This window comes from Diabrotica virgifera, chromosome 2 (genome assembly GCF_917563875.1).
Source record: "Diabrotica virgifera virgifera chromosome 2, PGI_DIABVI_V3a".
NCBI lineage: Eukaryota > Metazoa > Arthropoda > Insecta > Coleoptera > Chrysomelidae > Diabrotica > Diabrotica virgifera.
In genome coordinates this window covers 165,888,405-165,909,326 of record NC_065444.1, presented here as the reverse complement: position 1 = coordinate 165,909,326, position 20,922 = coordinate 165,888,405, and the positions used below count along the sequence as shown (strand labels likewise).

The 20,922-nt window shown below is 31.6% G+C and overlaps 1 protein-coding gene across 3 annotated transcripts; it reads right to left on the bottom strand.

The window, feature by feature from the left end:
• Positions 1-4,749: 4,749 nt before the first annotated feature.
• Positions 4,750-20,683, bottom strand: LOC114329540 (uncharacterized). 3 transcript variants are annotated; one of them, XM_050642885.1, is made up of 2 exons: positions 20,511-20,668; positions 4,750-5,172 (listed from the first exon to the last, which is right to left on the bottom strand). In XM_050642885.1, the coding sequence occupies exons 1-2, from the start codon at positions 20,556-20,558 to the stop codon at positions 4,804-4,806; spliced, it is 417 nt and encodes a 138-aa protein (XP_050498842.1). In that variant the 5' UTR covers positions 20,559-20,668; the 3' UTR covers positions 4,750-4,803. The 3 variants fall into 3 exon arrangements, with proteins under 3 accessions (XP_050498842.1, XP_028134486.2, XP_050498841.1); XM_028278685.2 differs by lacking the exon at positions 20,511-20,668 and adding an exon at positions 9,286-9,495; XM_050642884.1 differs by lacking the exon at positions 4,750-5,172 and adding an exon at positions 18,099-18,525 and having other exon boundaries at positions 20,511-20,683.
• Positions 20,684-20,922: the final 239 nt, after the last annotated feature.

Below are 20,922 nucleotides of genomic sequence, written 5' to 3'. Positions count from 1 at the left end.
ATAAAGTTTTATGTATCACAATTAGCTTATTTTATTTTGATAATGCATAATAAAAAATCATTTTACTACCAGACTTTCACCATGTAATCTAGTCACACCACAGCTCAGATGTTACCTGGGATATTATTTTGAAATAGTTTGAACATCCATGCTCTAATTGGCATTTTTAACTGATGTTTCCTTAACGGACCACTTATATAGGGCTTTGACCCACATATTTTTGTTAAACTATATCTTGGTGGTTAGCATGTAAACTTCAAGTAAGCACTGATGATGACTAGTAAACCAGTCGAAAACTAGTTATGTGATTGTGATGTAGCCCTTTTTAGGGATTTGAAATATATACCTTTTTTAAAGGATTTACTATTTTTTTTTTATTTTGTATTTCTTTAAGTTAACATTAATAGAAATCTTCAAATATTATTTCCACGCGTATATAATAAAATATGTCTAGTGGCTGTAGAATGATTCCAAAAATGAACACACCTACCGCCTAAATATTTCGTGTTAGTATCATGTGACGTCACGGGCTATGAGGCGAATGACGTGAAACGGTAAGTATATTAGACGGAGTATAGCTCTCTAATGCTAGTATTTATTTTTAGTTTTTAACATTGCTTTACCCTGAAATTCACCATCAAAATGTGATTAGGCGCTTATGCCAGGTCACCCATATTCAAAATTCATGAAATAGGGCGTGTCAACCTGCCATATTAGAGGTTCTAGTAGTAAACAATTGTACTTAACTTTTAACTACACGCGCTGGCGTATTTTGTACGCCAGATATAAGAATTCTACTGCAAATATATTTAAAAATTTTATTTTTGACCTTGTTTATCTCTCTAACCTATCACTGGAATGTGCTTTGCAATTTGGTTTTAGTTTCGTTATAATCGGCGTTCTGGGAAGATCGTAATTTCCAGTTTATTATTTGCTGTTTCCGGTGGTGGACAATATATGTCACGATTATATTAATATAAGTCGTAATATAAGTAAATATTTCAATTGTATTTTAGTCATTATGGCACAAAATATATTTTTCTTTATAAACAATACTTTTTCGTGTAAAAAATCACATTTCAAAAAATTTTTTATTAGCAATTTTATTGATTATGGAATCCAGTTATTCCATGATTCCAGTTATAAATCCCAATTGGCTTACTGAGAAGGAACTCCAAGTATTTACAGATGCCGAATAAGGTTTATAACAAACAACTAAGTGTATCTTTTCAAAAAAAAAAAATAAACAAATCCTCTGTTTTTAAGTGTATTTTCTTGTGGCGTATAAAGTACGCCACGCGTGTAGTTAGGTTATAACTTGATGCGCTGGTAGTTAAAGGTTAAGTAATTTTTCTTATCAAATACATTATTACAAATGTTAGAAGAATATTTAAAAATGAACAGTATTTCTCACGTATCCATTCTAGATTACAGCATAACGCAAAGGCAGTTTTATTCATGAAATAATCTCAGCGAATTACATTCGATCTCTAAAATTATTATCGACTTGTTGCCTTCTTCACACTTTGACATAATTTCACTCCCCTTCTTGTCGTGAAATTAAAACTATCAAAGTGTCACTCGTGCAATTAGAAATTTAGAGCTCTTTTGCAATTACTACTGATAATTATTCTAAGATAAATTATATGACATTATTTCACAATGAACGCAACGACTAAAGGAACATATTTATTATGACAAAAAAACATAGTTTCCATTTTTTAGGGTTATGACACTAAGGAAGTCGGGGTACGATGTATTGTGTATGAGAATGTCGATGACTTGTTCTTCAACATCCTTTACTCCGCTATTGTTGGTATGATGGTATGTTCGTGTTGTTGACATTGTCTATTATTATTGTTAACCAAAGCCTGCTGTATTCGGCTGATGGGTTTGCTACACGTTTTTTTTTCGCTGAGTAGAATGAGGGTTGCTTCTTTGACTTTTCTCTTATTCATGTCTGTTTCTCTTATGATTATTGATGCATTTTTCTATTGTGCCCTGTGCTCATTGTTCCAGGCATAATTGCATATCTGGATTTCAGGAAGGATCTGACACTCGATAGTCTTACAGTTTCTTCCACTTAGAAATTCTTCCATTCACAGGGTATTTTATAGATTTAGTTTTTTATTTTTCTGGTGCGTTCTTTGTTGGTGTATAATCTTCGGCTTAAACCTAGAGACACCAAATTAAAGATGAATCTTTATTTATCTAACTCCACTCTACACCCGGGAGACCTTAACCCTAGAAGGACCAAGGAGGGTTAAAAAGTATCCACAACATTGCTTTACATCCAATTTTCTCAATACCTTTGTTCCTAAAAATCTCAAATAATTAGTAGTTGTCGGCGTACTATGTCGGCCCTATTAGATGGCATAATTAGCATTTCTAGAATTTAATTCATTTCCTCATACTTTTATAAAAACTGGACAGTGCACCATAAATAATCCCCTTAATACCTTCAACACCATCCCAAAATTGAAAGGGACGATATCATTCATGTGTCAACTTAGCAAAATCTAAAGGAAAAACGGCCAACAAGTGGGCAAAAATAACCATAGTTTGTTCAAAATGCAAGTATGTATGCGGTAAGTACAGCAAAAAGTCAAAAATGTTTCTGTAGCCTACGATGATACCAATTTCACTGAAGCCGAAGACACCAGGTAAATTATAAATTTAACATTAATGTCTATGAATATTGTAAAAGTGTTATTTTTATAGAATATTAAGTATGGAGAACGGTAAGGGTTTTATACCGATCGAAGACAATTGTTTGGAGGAGGAGCGGAGCGACGATTCCAATTATTGTCTGAGATCGGTTACCCCTAACGTTCGACATGCTTATAACGTTTTTTGCACGATTGATAACATTATAAATTATAAAATTAAACATTTTCGTCATATTGACTAGTTTCATTCATTTTATCAATATAGATACTTTGGTTGTTAGGTAGTAACTAGGGTGCATAACAACAATGGAGAATTGAGTTTTTATTTAGTTGTCAATAATTTTAAGTACAATTTTGATTATTATAAATTAAAATATGAGCGAAAGTGAATTTGAAGAAATTGAACAGGCTTGGGAAGAAGGGTGTTCCGCAATTATTCCCGAAAAATCCAAAATCCGTTATCAAAATACCTACCAAAGTTTTAAAAAATGGTGCGAAGGCAAGAATTTAAGAATCGAAGAAAAGACTCTATTGGCATATTTCGTTCAAAGACATATGCAGTTGAAAGCTTCTGGAAGCCTCTGGGCAGAATATTCAATGATTAAATCCACCGTTTTTCTTTATGATGGCATTGATATTTCCAAGTTTTCAACTTTGATCGCGTATTTGAAGAGAAAAAATGTTGGATAGTACTAATGTATGCGATTCTGCAGGAGTTTCTGTTAGAAGTGAAACCACAGCCCAAACAAGTGGGATTTCATTAAATAATTTAACAAATTGTACCATAAGTTTCAATATTAATAAATAATTCGTTAGTTTTCATTATTCTTCCAAAAATAAATTAAAATTAAGAGATTTTCTAACTCGACGGTAAGTGAATTACTTACCGTCGAGTTGGAGTACTTACCGTCGAGTTGGATTACTTACCGTCGAGTTGCTAGTAAATGTCACCTACTGACGTAAAATCTGTCACGGTAAACAGTCAAAAATGATCAATCGTGCAAAAAAATTAGTTTAAATAAAGAAACACGTTTTTGATTAATTTATGTGTGGACATTTATTGACCCTCCTTGGTCCTCGCTTTTTCTACTAAAAGGTTGGTCCTGCGAGGGTTAAATGTCTCATTAACCCGGCATTGGTCGCTAGGATGACTATTACGCGAGTGGTCGCGCGTGAGAATTTGTCTTTTTTACGAAATAAAATTTTCAAAATATATTTTAAATTTAGATAATAAAGTTATTATTAGCTTTACACAATGTGACTGTTGATGCGCTTGTACATTTTACTCTAATCTAAAGATGTAGAAATATTAATAATTTTAATATTTCAATTTAACTGTCAAATTTGTACTAAGACCCAAGCGGACTGACTTAACAATCAGGCCATGGCCATACTAAGTCAACTGTACCACCATCTTAGCAGACGAGTTTACTGGATTGTAGAGGAAGGATAATTAGGAGACTAGCAGGAACTACAGAATATGTAGTTTACTAGGGAAAAAGTCGTGTGCAATATTCTGAAACCGTGAGAGAAAATCTCATATAGCGATCAATGCCACATGCCGGGTTAATGACGTAGCTTTACTGACCGATTCGTTTGACGGTTGAATTGATAATCATCGATGATGAGACTACATGTTGACTGTTCGAATTGACTCGATTGAATGCATCTTAAGCCATATCTTGACTGTTCGAATTGGCTCGATTGAATGATTCTAATGTATACTCTTTCTTAGCGGCAAGATGAATTGGGTCAACCCACGCGTCTGACAAAGGACTTTATTTAGTCAGCAAACTTAATATGCAATTGTCAAAATTATTGTTTACGATTTGCAATTAGTTAACGAAATTAGTAGCCCGCACACGTGTAAATATAATAACAAATCTGATGAGTGTTGTATATCTATATATTTTTTTCGAAATATAGTTTTATTTTTATATACAATTATGTGTTTTCGTTTTAATGTTTTATTGCAATACCTTGATTTTATGCTATATGATGTACCTATAGCACACTATGATCGTGTTTGGTATAAAGATTAGTTAATTTCAGATTTAAGTAAATAATAAAAATCCATATCAACATTATAATAAATTTTTATTACAATTTACCCAAAATTACAGTCCAAGTTTGCTTAGTAGTTAGAGGGAAAACGCAATTTATCATATTTCGTGGAACACACAATTAAATGTAGGGCTGCAGCCTTCGCAGAGGAACCCTCAGGTCTGGTCCCACAGTTGGTGATAATTGTGTCAACATTTCCTTGGTCACTGACAATATATTTAATAAGATCTGTTACTGTTTGCTGATTATAATCTCCATTTTCATCCTGAATTCCGAATTTTTTAAACATACAATTAAGGTAGGCAGACATCTGATCTCCATTAAATTTTTCGCCCCTTTTGAGTTTACCTGCGGCTTCACGGTCAATTTTTGTAGCATCATTTGAGTTACACTCAGAAAAATATTTCGGGAAGTTTTCCTCAATGGAAATAGCGCTTACCTGCAATCGTATACACTCATTTATTAAAAAAAAAAGTAAAATAAACTTTACATAAATAAGTCATGAAATGACTCCTCCGCTTAAATAGTGTCACAACTCAAAAAAAAATAAAAACGGTTCTATTGCATTAACCGTTTAATAAAACTACAAAATCTTATTTCAATAGTTATTTATGATATAAGTGTTAAAAGTACACGTTTGAGACACGCATGTGAAAGTTTGCAGAATGAGCGATAGCGACTTCTGCAATTCACATGATTGTCTTAAAAATATACTTTTTAACACGTATATCATACAATATTTTTTCTACAAACGTAATTACAGGACAATATCTACAAAAACTTTTACTTGAACTTGACTGACATCCCATTTTTATATTTTTTTGACATTACATCAAAATTGCCTATACGGTCAATACGAACTGCAGTGCTTTAAAAATTTTAAAGCACTAGTTAAACAATTAGTTAAACACAATGTTTTAAAAACTTTTTTCCTCTTTGTGTGTTTACGAAAAATCAGTTTTTATCGAGATATTTTGAATATTTGTCAAATCCACCACATATTTGTATATGGTTAAGTACGATTATGGAGACTTAATAATAATATGAAAATTTATTTTTCTACGACCGTTTAATAATATGCTCATTATTCGCTATTTTTTAATATATAATAGCACCCATTACTTTACCCGTGTGTAATAGGTCATTACTCACGGGCTGAAGTTACTCACGGGTCATTACTCACGGGCAGAAATTAGATTCAAATGTCGCATGCCACTTTTATTAATCGTATAACTGCAAATAAAATTCCTTAAACTTGTTTATTTAATAAAATAATTATTGTTATTTATATCAATAATTAACTCCGAAACATTTTTAAAGGAATTTTAACTGTAACAATGTCAGTATATTTTTTACGTTTATATCTTGTTTACTAAACATTTTGACGTTTATCATTTATTTAAGTGACAGTGACAGTAGCGCATTTTGTTTGGGTTAATTGGAATTATTAACTAATATTATGTTTATTTTTAAAGTTATATTGTGTTACATATGTTATAACATATTTATTATAATATATAGGTAGTTATAATATTATTATATTATGTACAGTTTAATGTAAATATACATTATAACTTTATGAAATAGGTACGTCCACCGGTAATAGGTACAAAATGCCTATAATTTTTCGGAAACAATAAAACTGGATTGACTATTTCTTGTTGCATTTTTAGAGTACATAAGAATTTGGTAATAGTAGGCAACCAATTATTCAGCCACGTACTAGGGGTAAACAGCATTTTGGTATTTTTGTAAATTATTATAATTTAAATCTCGAGTAGTTGATAATTATATTTTTTTACTAATTAAAATAAAAAAGATCGTAGAAAAAGTATAGTATACTACTCGCATGTAATGGCTATTACTCACTCTGATGAATTACGACACTCGCCTACGGCTCGTGTCGCAATCTTCATCATCGTGAATAATAGCCATCATTACATGCTCATTGAATAATATACTATCATGATTTACTGTTTTGATATATTTAGAACCATATTAAAAAAGGAGCCACATCTCGATAAGAGGTGCCTTATCGAAAAAATATAAAGAGCCAAAAGAGTTTTAAAAACACTGTGTTTAATTAATGGTACCGCAGTAATAGTTTAATTGGAACGTACACAAACATTTGGGGGCTTTAAATGCACAAAACCCCCATAATTTCTTTATGTAAACATATTAAAAAAGAAGCCGCATCTGGATAAAAACTGCTTAATCAAAAAAATACTAAGAGGTAAAAAGTTTTGAAAATATTGAATTTAACTAATGGTACCACAATAATAACTTAAGTGGCACGTACAAAATTTTGGGGGTTTAAGGGAACAAAACCCCATAAAACTTTTAGGGCGTGCACAAATTTTACTATAATTTTTGTTTAAGATGTTCCTGCCATAAGAATACCACATGTCAATTTTCAATATAAATTCTCTAATAGTTTTCGATAAATTCGAGAAAATCCATTTTCATTGTGTAAAATCAAAAGGCTGTAACTTTTTTTATGTGCATATTTATACTAAGGTAAGTTAGGTTCATTTTGGCTAAACGGCGCTACATAATTTGTAGCGCCCAGTATGTATGTATATTGTAGTTTTATGCCCAAAAGCATAATGAAAATATGAATGCAAATATTACATTTATCTCAAAACTTCGTTTTTGGGGTTAGGCCACTGTTACTCTAAGCGCCTCAATTAATACACTATTTTGTAGAGCCTCAAAAACCTTGGTACCTGACTAAAATAGTTACTATACTAATTTTAACAGCTTTTGAATTAAACCCGGAAAAATTCTATCACAAATTTAAGAGAAACCGTCGTTTTCTCGATACTTTGCATTTTTGATTTATGGCACTTTTTGAGCGGAGAAATTATGCGATAATGCGATATTAGAAAATCAAATTAAAACATAGGATAAAAACTTAATTAGTTAAAATTTTGAACTATCAAACATAAGACGAAAACATGAAACAACACAAATAACAGCTAAAAACAACATAAGAATGATCGCTGGAGTAATCAAATTCAAACCAACCCATTGACTACCAGTGCTGAGTAGCATTTCACCATCACACCGTCGCGTCGCCAACACTACAACATCTGCTAGCAAAGAATATTAAAAGATCTTTAACAACACGGCTTTGCCGATTCATGACTACACAGAAGAAACCAAAAGTCGAATGCCCTCCAGAAAATCTCCCATACGAAGCGCACAATCGGCCGCAACCAACGGGCTCAACATGATCACCAAATGGACCCATGATTGGTCGGAAGTAAAACCAAACACAATTGTACTTTTAATTACAGACAAACCTATAGGATTTTACTTACCACGTCGGATCTTGTGCATACTCAACCGCATCAGAACTCAACATGATCTATGTGCGTCGATGTTGCACAAATGTGGTAAGCGGAGAGCTTTAATCCATCAAACAACAACAAGTGTTTTGGCAAAATATAGGTTAAATGCAAATATTCGAGAAAATTTGATTATGTCAATAAATTAAAATTAGCTTTAAAACTAGCTTTAAAATAATACGAAGCGACGTCACTCCTAATTTGAATATTGCTCTACTCTAGAAAAATCAGGGAGAGAAGCGAAAACTACGATGCAACAAGAGACTGATAAAAGAGGATTTGGCATTACTAAGGAGAAGAGAAAATACATATATGTGTCACTAGAAAGGTCAACATTAGACAAAGAGTAAGGCAAAATGTGTCAATGGGATGCTCCAATACTATAGGGATGCTCGAATACTACTTGCAAACAAAATAAAATAATGCTATAAAACTATCATAATACCAATAGCTCTGTATCGATGCGAAATCTGAAAATCAACAAATGGCACAGAAGAATAATTTTTACGGTGCTTCGAACGGAAATTCTAATATAAAATAAATGGCACAATGATTGATGAATGTACACAAATACACCGGATAAAAACCAATTTGCCACTCAAGGAACTATAAAAATACTCAGACCGTGTAAAAGAGACCAAGACGCAAAGTGTGAGATGAACTGCTCACATCCAATAAGAATAAGATTATCGATTGCCGAAATTAGCAAGGTAGTGTAACTCAGAAAGAAGGGGATTAGAAACACGACACAGCTGAAGATCTCAATACCATTTTAGTGATTTTTTTTAACGTGTTATAGCCTTATTCTTTAATAATATCCCTGTAATAAAATTGTTGCTAGAAGGTAAGTTATCATTATAATATGCCGGGTGGACCAATCATTCTGTGTTTTTTTCTAAAATTTCGGAAAACCATGTGGAATATTCTAGCTCTTATAAAATGTTAAAAAACATAAGTTTGGTCTGCCACTATGTTATCGAGCACCCTCTAATATTCTAACTAATTTTGTAATGTTAAGCTCAAAGTTGGCTACCATTTTTATTGTTAACTTTAATCGCTATCTATTACTATAACGGATCTAAGCAGCTTTACCCCACTAATCAATCACCCTGTAGATTAGAAGATAGTATATTAATTTTATAGATATTTATAGAGGATAAAGGAAAATAGAGTATAGGATATAAACGAATTTTTTTACTTACCACTGCAATAAAAAATAGTAAACCCAAAAAGCAAACAGTTAAAGTTCTCATTGTCATAGCTAATAAAGCTGTAAAATGTGCAAATTAATTATTATCAATGCTGAGGAAAGGTTAGTTACATGATATTTTTATCACTAATTAAACTTTTATATTTTCATCTTATATTATGTTGTTGTTTTGTAGAAAAACTCATAAAAATGATTAACATTTGTGTCAATTTTACAATAATATTTTTAATATCCTTTAGGGCGTGTTAATTTTGGAACATTTATCAGCAATAAACAACAATTAATTAATGTTTAATTAGTTTATTTCAAAATAACATAATGCAGCTGTATTGTCCCAGATGGTGCATACGGGGTACATATAAATTATTGCCAAATTAATATATCGCACCTTGAAAACCATATGGCAATAACTGTAATTTTTTCATGAAATGACCTTTGAATGCAGTCTGATAGGAAAAAAAATATATTTTTTAATGCTATATAGCAGAATCTGCAAAAAAATTTTAAGTTCGGCACCAGAAAGATACGTCCCTATGGCTTTTATCAAAAATCGATTCTTCTTTTTATACCATCAGGCATTATCTGCAGTTGATGCTCTACGGTTCTAAAATTGGAACAAAAACTTAGATCTATATGGCAATATGTGCAAAATGTGACCCACGCTCGCAAAAATAAAAGCGAGATGTACTAAGGAAAAATCTTTTAAATGCAACAAAACATACGAGTGCTGCAGAGAGATTTCATTGCAACACTGGAAATAAGCGACAAGACTATAACAAATTAATATAAATCGTCGTACTGCAGATGGATTTATCCCAAAAGAAAAGCGAGAAACTCATAAGAATGGAAAAAGAATCAACGAAGTCGTGAAACAAAACAAAATGATTTACATTGAGTCCATTCTTAGAGTGAAATCTAACTACCTAAGGCAAGCCGCACACCAAAGAAACATGAAACGAAAAACATGAAACATGAAACGTGAAACATGTTTCATGAAAATAAAACACTGCTAAACAAATCTCAAAGTCCGCCTACCAATGAAACGAGTGTGATTCATGCTCATGACACATCATTATTTTCGGAGAGTTTCATAAATGGCCGGACGTATATTTGTTTAGCAGTGTTTTATTTCCATGAAACGTAATTTACGTTTCATGTTTCTTTGATGTGCGGCCTGCCTAAGGAAACAAACTACCAGATAATTCGTCAGCGATGACAAAACTCTTGCTGATTATTCATCGCGATTATATAAAATTTTGCAAAGAAAAAGTTTCGGTGTTCGGAAATTATGCTACGATGATAACCATATCTCACACAGAATTTAATATACACTCCTTTAAGCCTAAAAATACCTTTGCTTGTTGTGAGAAAGTTACAGAAATTAATTAGATAAATCGACATTAGAAACAGTCTATAATACTCACCGTCAGGAAGTGGAACTCAATACAAAAGAGAAATAAATGACTTAAAATCTGCAAAATCCAACAATTGCATCACTTCTTGTTTTGATTTACAATCATTACTACCGACGCCTTCAGGCGAAGTCTCTTTATTTTATTACAAAAGCAGATTATCAACATTATTTAATTTCACAATTCTTTACCGGACCACAAATGCAGGACACTTCTGTCTTTGGTTCAAGCGAATTGCTAATCGTGATTCAAATGAAATAGCGTCGTTCCTGTTACAATTTCTGAGGAACCAAGCCAGGGAAAAAGAAATAATATTACACTCAGATAACTACTGTGGGCGAAATAAGAACAAGTATATTGTCTATCTTTATCAATATGCAGTACAGAAATTGAAAACATACCTAAAATTACCCACAAATTTTTGATAACGGGTCACTCCCAAAATACGGTAGATAACGTGCATTCTTTGATTGAGAAACAAAAAAGGCTTTAAAAGATGACCAATTTACGTGGCTGCACAATAGTTCCCAGTAGTTCAAACAGCGAAAAAACAGGTGAACCTTATATAAAATTAATGAAAGGTGTACATTGGATATATTGGACTTTAAAAAACAATGTAAGGAAATGGGGAATAATTATAACATTGACGAAGAAGGAAATCAGGTCGGTCGTCGTCTGGAATGACATAAGATGAACTACGTGGAGAAGACATTTAAAAATAAGTTTCAGGTTAAGGCAAGCTTTAACGATACAGAGTTCAGAACCATTAATATAAGGCAAAAACAATGAGGGATGGTGGCTAAGATGGAACTAAGTAAAGCATATTCGCATCCACCAGGAATATGCAATCTCAAAAAACAAGATGTAGACTCTCACTATGTAAGGCTAATGTTATTCAAGAGCACTATCTTAGGTTTTATGCAGATTTACACGTGACCAATGCAACAATAGAAGACGAACAGACAGATTATAATATGCAACACTTTGAAGTGTTAACACTAAAAATTTGTAATAAATAAATTTGCGAAAATTGATATATTTTTTAAAACCATATGGCCGTATGTGCTAAAATACCTATTAATTTTAGCAAATTTTATGTACTTCTTAATTTATGTAAAAATATGCAAAATTAAAGACAATTATACCAAATATCAGGTTTGTAGTTTAATTTTTGGAACTAGAGGAAATAAAATTAACTTTACAAAAACTTAAAATGCTCATAACTCGATATTATGATTTTTGCAGTTACTGCCCTATGGTTTTCAAGGTGCGATATATTCTAAAAGAATTTATTCTATCTGTATCTCCCATCGTTTCACTTTATAGCTGTCATCTAAACCTAGAGTTTTTTTATTGGTAAGGGTATTTATTTTTATTATTCATTTCATTTATCCCTTCTTCATACAGTCTGTTCTAACGAAAATTTGACCCCCCCCCCCCCCCAGAAACTCAGAAACCAAGAGCTTCTTCAAATTAAAAAAACACGTCAATTTATAATGGGAGGGCGACGAATTTTCATGCAATATTCATGCCCTCAAATGTGACCCCCTACTGCCCCGCATCAACCCCCACTATTTTTTAAATAGCAAGTGTGGTCGAGTAGCACATCATTTGAAAGGTAATTTTTTTCTCTATATGACACTCTATTTTTTTTAATCTACATAATAAAATTAAAGATAATTTTGGACTTAACAAATGTACTCTAAATTAGTTGGCCGCCAATCTTCATATCCAGATAAACCCTGGTTTAAAAAATTTCCATATATAGACCGAAGACACCTGACAAATATAATAAGGATGAGGACAGGACACTGTTGTACAAGTTCACATCTATATCGATTAAAAATAAAAGATCATCCACACTGTGAATGTGGAACAGAGGAGGATATAGACCATATTATTTTGCAATGTGCCATAAGAAAAGGTACACGGTTTGATCTTAGAGATGAACTAAAAAACTAGGAGTCCCTGTTAGTTTCAATATACAAGATATTCTTTGCAATCTAACTTTTGATCAACTAAAATTAATTGTTACTCATTTAAATATTAACAAAGTAAAATAAAATACAAACTCAATTGTCCCATATCTTTTTATCCTATCCTTTCCTGGGTTCGAGTCTAACCGAGGCAACATTTCGGGTTGTGAAAGCTCTGTCCTTACCCCGGAGCGAGAAGAGGAGTTTTAACCCTATGTTGTACTATTTGTTTAAAATAACATCTCTCACCACAAGGTTTATATTTATACATATTAATTTGTTATAATATGTAAGCCTAAAGTAATGGTCTTAATCTTTTGGAATAAAGAAACAGGAAATAAAATACTAATATCCGTTACATAACCTTATCATGTAATGTCAAAAAATGGTCAAAAAAAGCCAGTGGTTACATCATAAATCCAAATCACGGAACAAAATAAAGGAGGCTTCACGTTAATCGATGTAATCTTCTTTTTTTTAGAGGGAAGTGCTGCAGAATTGCTAAGAGCAAGACTAACTGCAACACGAAAGAAATGTGCTGGCAGATGCAGTTGTATGCAAGCCAAAATAACGAAGTGGAAGTGGAATTGGAAGCGTAGTTCGCTGACGACTCGACTCGTAGCTCGGAATAGGTAAAGTCGAATGGTGTAGTACCCAAAATGGAGGAGAATATCTCTAGAAATTAATTAAGTCTTTTGTCTACAGTTCCCAGTTTCTTTTTAAAATATTATTATAGCACCCAGCTGTGTCTCGAACCACTGTTCGAGACACAGCTGGGTGCTATAATAATATTTTAAAAAGAAACTGGGAACTGTAGACAAAAGACTTAATTAATTTCTAGAGATATTCTCCTCCATTGTTGGACTACAACCATCACTTTACCTATTCCTAGCGATTCTTTCTAATGGCGAACTTATGGTAAGTGATACCTCGTTTGAAAGGTATTGAAAATACCTATTCAGTCATACTAATTTTGTTTGAGTTTAAGCTAATTTTGATGAATAAATAAAATAAATATAAAATTATAGTTTCCCATTTAATTAATAAAAATTCAAAATTCCGCCTATGATTACTTGTCAAAAAGGTTGACGTTGACGTAAAAACTACTATAAAATTGAAAAACGTCAACTGTTTTGACAAAAAAACCATAGGCGGACATTTGAATCTTTATTAATTAAATGCGAATCTACAATATTATATGTATTTATTTAATTTATTCACCAAAATCAAAATCAACTTAAACCCAAAAAATTAGGATGACTGAATAGGTATTTTTAATACCTTTCAAACGAGGTACCACTTGCCATAAGGTTCCATTTAAAATTATCGGTCACAGTGGCTCTATATCGTCATCTGTCATTATTACGTCACCTGTCATGACTAGTTAAGAAGCTTACGTTCGTTTATTTCCTCCCTCCAAATTTCACTATTATAGGTATAACCCACGGTTCTTAGACATTACTACGGTTGCCCAGATCGACTAACCAATGAACATTAAGGGTGCGATTACGTCACGAGTGTACTGTAATTTGAATCATAATATGATTTTTTTCGAATCCTGAGAAAACTAATAAGTATTTTAGAAAAATTTAAACGCAGAATGAAAGATTACATTATTACTGAGGGTCGAAAGTCCCTTAGAGTAAATAAAAATTTCTTTGCAATTGAAAATCACACTTCTCTTTTATTTTCAGCCCTGTAAATTATTAAAATAAACATATAGAAGTTTTCATGGACTTTCGGCCCTCGGTAATAATGTTGTCTTTCATTATGCGTTTAAATTTTTCAAAAATATTTACTAGTTTTCTCAGGATTCGAAAAAAATTAATACATTTAAAAAACTAATGAGAATTTTGACGTTCGTCAAAATTTTGTATTTTGCTCCTTTCCCTTAATCGGTATTTATATGCCTTTGATGCATGGAAAATAGTCAAGATAGTTAAGAAATAAAGATGTTTAGTGGATCATAAATAATACCTAATTATGGAAAACTGTTGATATTTATCCATGCAATATTTACGGAAATCTAGGACTTCAATCTCCATTCTACACTGAAAATTTGTCGATGAATTTCCATTAATACTGGATTAAATATTGAATACATACTATCCTTAGAGGTCAGCTAGAATTATGTGAATTAGAATTATTTGTATAATTTATTGTAAGAATTTAAATAATAGGTACCTAATAAATTTGACCACTACAGCCTGTACCTGGCATTCTAAAGTATCTTCAACATGATTATTACGTTATAGTCCAGAAAGCCACTGCGCATCCGCTAGGAAAAATATTCTAATTCGGATTTTTTGCACAATCTTACTCAAAAAGGACTCCTTTTAACAAATTTGCATGTTGCCAGGACCAAAAGGTGGTCAAAAATTTTTTAAACGTTTTTTTTTTGTTTTTTTTCCTAAAATTATTTTTTTTTGCATGAAAAAAAGTTTTTTTAGGTTTTTTGGATCGTTCCAAACAGAAAAGGTCTTTAGTGACTTTTCTCTAAAAATGATAGTTTTTGACATATCAGCGATTAAAAATTGAAAAATTGCGAAATCGGCCATTTTTAACCCTCAAAAACTGTGAAAAACTGAAAATTTGAATGTTGCCAAGGTAGGTAGATATTCTTCAAACATCGATTGATGAAATCCCGAAGAGATTTTTGCAATACAATATTCAAAACTTCTTTGTTTTTTAATTGTTATTCAAGCGTGCGCGACACTATTTTCCACCGACAGTATGGTGCAAACGAAAGGAATAAATTCGTTATTTCGTAAACGGGCGACTTTAAAGAAAAATCCCGAAACAGGTCGATTTTTATTTTTAAGTTATGATATTGTGGCATATATGGTATACTAGTGACGTCATCCGCCTGGGCGTGATGACGTAATCGATGATTTTTTTAAATGAGAATAGAGGTCGTGTGGTAGCTCATTTGAAAGGTTCTTCAATTCTTTATTCAGTGATGTAAACATTAACATAATTATTTTTACATGGTTTCCTTCTACTTCTTTTTTTGTCAAATAATTTAATTTAATAAAATTTTTTTGGACACCCTGTATAAATAATTATGTAAATGTTTTTATTACTGAATATAGAATTGAAGAACCTTTCAAATGAGCTAGCACACGACCCCTATTCTTATTTAAAAAAATCATAGATTACGTCATCACCATAGTATACCATATATGCCACAATATCATAACTTAAAAATAAAAATCGAACTGTTTCGGGATTTTTCCTTAAAGTCGCCGGTTTATGAAATAACGAATTTATTCCTTTCATTTGCACCATACTGTCGGTGGAAAATAGTATCGCGCACGCTTGATTAGCAATTAAAAAACAAATGAGTTTTGAATATTGTATTGCAAAAAGCTCTTCAGGATTTCATCAATCGATGTTTAGAGAATATCTACCTACCTTGGTAACATTGAAATTTTCAGTTTTTCACATAGTTTTTGAGGGTTAAAAATGGCCGATTTCGCAATTTTTCAATTTTTTAATCGCTTATAATAATATGTCAAAAACTATCATTTTTAGAGAAAAGTCACTAAAGACCTTTTCTGTTTGGAATGATCCAAGAAACCTAAAAAAAACTTTTTTCCATGCAAAAAAATAATATTAGGAAAAAAACAAAAAAAAAAACGCTTAAAAAATTTTTGACCACCTTTTGGTCCTGGCAACATGCGAATTTGATAAAAGGAGTCCTTTTTGAGTAAGATTGTGCAAAAAATCCGAATTAGAATATTTTTCCTAGCGGATGCGCAGTGGCTGTCTGGACTATTAATACATAATGAAATTTTAACGTTTTAACCTACCTTATAAATATATATTCTTATTTAAACTCCTACAATAGTAACGATGTACAACTTTCATGAATAATTCAAAATAAGTTTTTACGGGGAACAACACCAAAATTACAAATACAAAAATATAAAGTAAACTAGGATATTACCGGGTGGTGAATTGGAAAACGGGCCATAGGAAACTCAATGTAAAATTCTAAACTGTTTTTGAATTCCTGTTTCCCTAATTATTTTACATCAAAAGACATTAGAAACTATTTGTAGAGGATTGAAATCTGTATTCAAAACAACTGTTAAAATTGTTCTACGAATTAAACATATTCCAAAATTTAGTAAAAATGCGTAAAAATACGTTTTTCGGCCCAAAATTAGGCCACACACAGTGCAATGTTACAATAAAGTCATTATTTTTACATTTTTGAACTGTTAATATTTCTATTTTATCATTAAAGGCAATACAGTTGATAAGATACCCTCAGCTGCGGAGAAAATAGTAATAAAAAAGATTTTTTATTCAGTCAGTGGTGTGAGCACTGTCAGTTAAATAGTAACGTGTGGCCTAACTTTTACACACATCCCCACTGTGGCAAATGTATTATATTTTTCAAAATTTTGGAATGCGTTTAAATCGTAGAACAATTTTAACTTTTGATTTTAATACAGATCTCAATTCTCTACAAATATTCTCTCATGACTTATGACGTAAAATAATTATGGAAGCAGGAATTTAACAGTTTAGAATTTTACATTGAGTTTCCTATGGCCCGTTTTACGATTCATCACCCGGTATAAGATAAAAATGTGTATTATTTGTCTTATTATTTAATAATAACACAAATACTACACATATATGTATACAAAATAACTCACATTCAATTATCAAAAATCATTTAAAAATATGGGATTCTGTATTCTTGTGACGTAATGTCAAAAATTGAAGTCTCCCCACCACCGTCGATCTGGGCAACCGTAGTATGTCTAAGAACCGTGGGTATAACCGTTCAAAAGATAAGAGGGGGGTACGGACTTTTGACTAGCACTCTATATGTTTTTATTTTGCTATGTCTTACGTTATTATGCCTTTTCTCATGAGGATCTTTCAGTGCGTCACAGTTTTTCGATTTCTTTCTAACGCATTAAATTGTAAGCGACAGAAAAAAACGCACGTCGGTGATTACATTTCGTCGGTGATATTTATAACATTTATAACATTTATTCTAGTTGTCAATAGATGGCGCCATAATCGAAAATAAAATAATTTGCGAATTATATAATATTATCTAGAAATATAATCTGAACGATTTATAAGACTATACAAATAAAAGAAAATACCATTTTATAAATGCAATAAACAAAATTGATTTGTTTTTTTGCCAAATTGCAAATAAAATGTGACAACTGTCAGATTTAACTAAAATGTCATGTCACTAAAATGTATATTATCACGGACTTACCTTTTTTTCTATCATTTGTGACGCACTGAAAAATGCTCATGAAAAAGCATACTTTCTGTTTATGGTATGACGTATAAAGTACATAATTCTGTAGATTAATCGTATTCGTATTCTGTAGACAAACTCTGTAATCTCATATTTTGAGTAAATAAAAAAAATCATATTAACAATATATTAATTTTTTATTATAATTTACCAAAATTACAAACTATGATTGATTAGTAAATGTTAGAGTAAAAACGTAATTCATCATATTTCCTGGAACAAACAAGTAAATGTAGGGCTGCAGCCTGTGCAGAGATACCCTCAGGTCTGGTTCCACAGCTGGTGATAATTGTATCAACATTTCCCTGGTCAATGACAACATGTTTAATAAGATATTTTACTCTTTGATGATTATAATCTCCATTTTCATCCTGTATTCCGAACTTTGTAAAGATACAGTTAAGATAGGCAGACAACTGATCTGGGTTAAATTCTTCTCCCCTTTTGACTTTAGCTAAAGCGTCACGGTCAAGTTTTGTAGCTTCATTTGAGTTACACTCGGCAAAATATCTTTTAAAGTCATCCTCAAATGAAAAGGAGCTTACCTGAAATCGTAGTCAAAAGTTCCTTTGAGAGTGTATTAGAATCTGTATAAATAATAATAATGATTATTGAAAATTATTATGAAATAATAATAATAATATTAAAAAAGAGAAACACAGAGCGGAGAGGTAAACTATTTGACATTTTAAACAATTAAAAATAAAAATACGACCCTACAACTTACAACTAAAATTTTATAAGACAATGAATCAGAGAATAAGTTTAGCAGATGAAAAACAGGGTTATCTTACTGGAATATTGTGTACAAAAAATGCAATATTCGTCATATAGTAAATTACTGAGAAATCACTAGAGTATATAGACCAGCATTTCTGTCTGATTGAGTTGAAGAAAGCATTTGGCAGAGTAATACTCGAAGATGCAATCCATCTTCTGTATAAGAGAGAAGTCCCCCTAGATTTAAAAACTTTTGAAAACATCCACCAAAACAACAAAATGGAAGTCAGAATAAATGAACAAATTACCTATAGATATAGAAAGCGGAATAAGACATGGAGACTCATTCAGTCCTACGCTCTTCAATTTAATAATGGATGAAATCATCAAAATCGTCAACAAAGGAAGAGGATATAGAATGAAAAACAAAAAAGTAAAAATACTCTGGTATACAGACGCCGCAATATTGCTAGCCTTAGATGAAGATAGTCTGCAAAGATTAGTCCACACATTTAAGATAATAGCAAAAAATTCAATATGACAATTCGATCTCAGAAAACTAAAACAATAGTAATCAGTAAAGAACCAATCAGATGTAAAATAGAAAGTGATAGTTTCAGTATTGAACAAATACTGGAAGTAAAATGCCTTGGAATTACATTGTCAAGTTAGGGAAATATGGACAAAGAAGTGAGAAATAAAGTACAAAAAGCAGATAGACTGGCAGGATGCCTTAATAACACTATATGGCGAAACTGACATAGTAACACTGAGGTGAAGTCAAGAATTTATAAAGCCAAAGTAAGACCAATAATGACATATACATCAGAAACATTAGATTTGGTGTCTACGTGTATGCTATTTAAATAGCGAGAGCTACATTATACATATTCTTTTTCTTTGAACACTCATTTACTTTCGCACTGTATATAGGAAATAATTAGTCTTAGTGGTATAATAAGAGACATGGCCTCCTCGCGTCTCGCACGTCGCGTCAGTTAAAACAAACATTAAAGAGTAAAACCGTCTAGTTTCTTTATTTAAAAAGATATCAGAGAAATTAAGAAGATACAAGGTTCACAAAATATGAGAATACAACATAGTATCAATGCAGAACCACGTTTTTATTTTTTCCTCCCTATAGGGTGTTTCAAACTTTTGTTTCGGTTATAACACAAGATAAATTACAAATCCGTCTATTTTCTTTGTTTTTAATAATATCAGGGATATTCAAAAAACAAAATGTTGTAGTCATTACTGTACGTCGGCCTCCCTACAGGGTGTTTTAAACTTAACATAAGAAATCCATCTCTTTTCTTCCACCCGGTATAAGTACAAAAAATTAGTTTAGGTAAATCTTTGCACAAAACTGTGTAAATACTAAAGAAATATCTAAAATAATAAAAAAAATTCTACATCCCTAACTTATGCCTCGCAGTATAGATAGTATAGAAATTTAATAGGACTAGAATTATCCGTAATAATTCTAATTCAATTTTAAATCTAATTCAACTGAGATTTATCATCCGAGGCAGAGGTGAGACATCTGAGGTGATATCAAGAAGCACGTGGGCTCTAGGCGGATGACTGTAGGGACAGACAAAGAAGAATGGAAAAGAACTGGGGAGGCCTATTTCCGAAGATGGACCGAAGAAGGCTAATTGGATAGATCGATAGAATTATCCATAACACTCAATTGTTAAAATTAGTTTGTATCGCAGTAAGGAAAATAAAAATCTGTTAGTTTATTAGATCAAGTAAAGGGAGAGATGGGCATAATTTATTATATGGACGTATTTTTTTTACTTACCACTGCAGTAAATAATAAACTCAAAAACAAAATAGCTAAAGTTCTCATTATGATAGCCAATAAAGATGTATAATATGTAAATTAATTGTCACTGCTGAAAAAAAGTTAGTTTTATTCTATATTTGTATCAATATTTAAACTTTTATAGCCTTATCTTAAGTTATTGTTTCTAGATAAACTAATAAGAATTATTATTAACACTCGTGTCAATTTTATGATAACATTTTTAATAGACTTCAGGGCGTGTTAATTTTGAACCTATTATCAGCAATAAACAACAATATTAACTTATTATTTCGAAATAACATAATGCAGCTGGTTAGTCACAGAGAGTCTATACGAGGTACGTACATAATATTAATTCTCCTCAAATAACAAAAATCTAAAAGAAAGCTTCAAGTAATATCTCTCT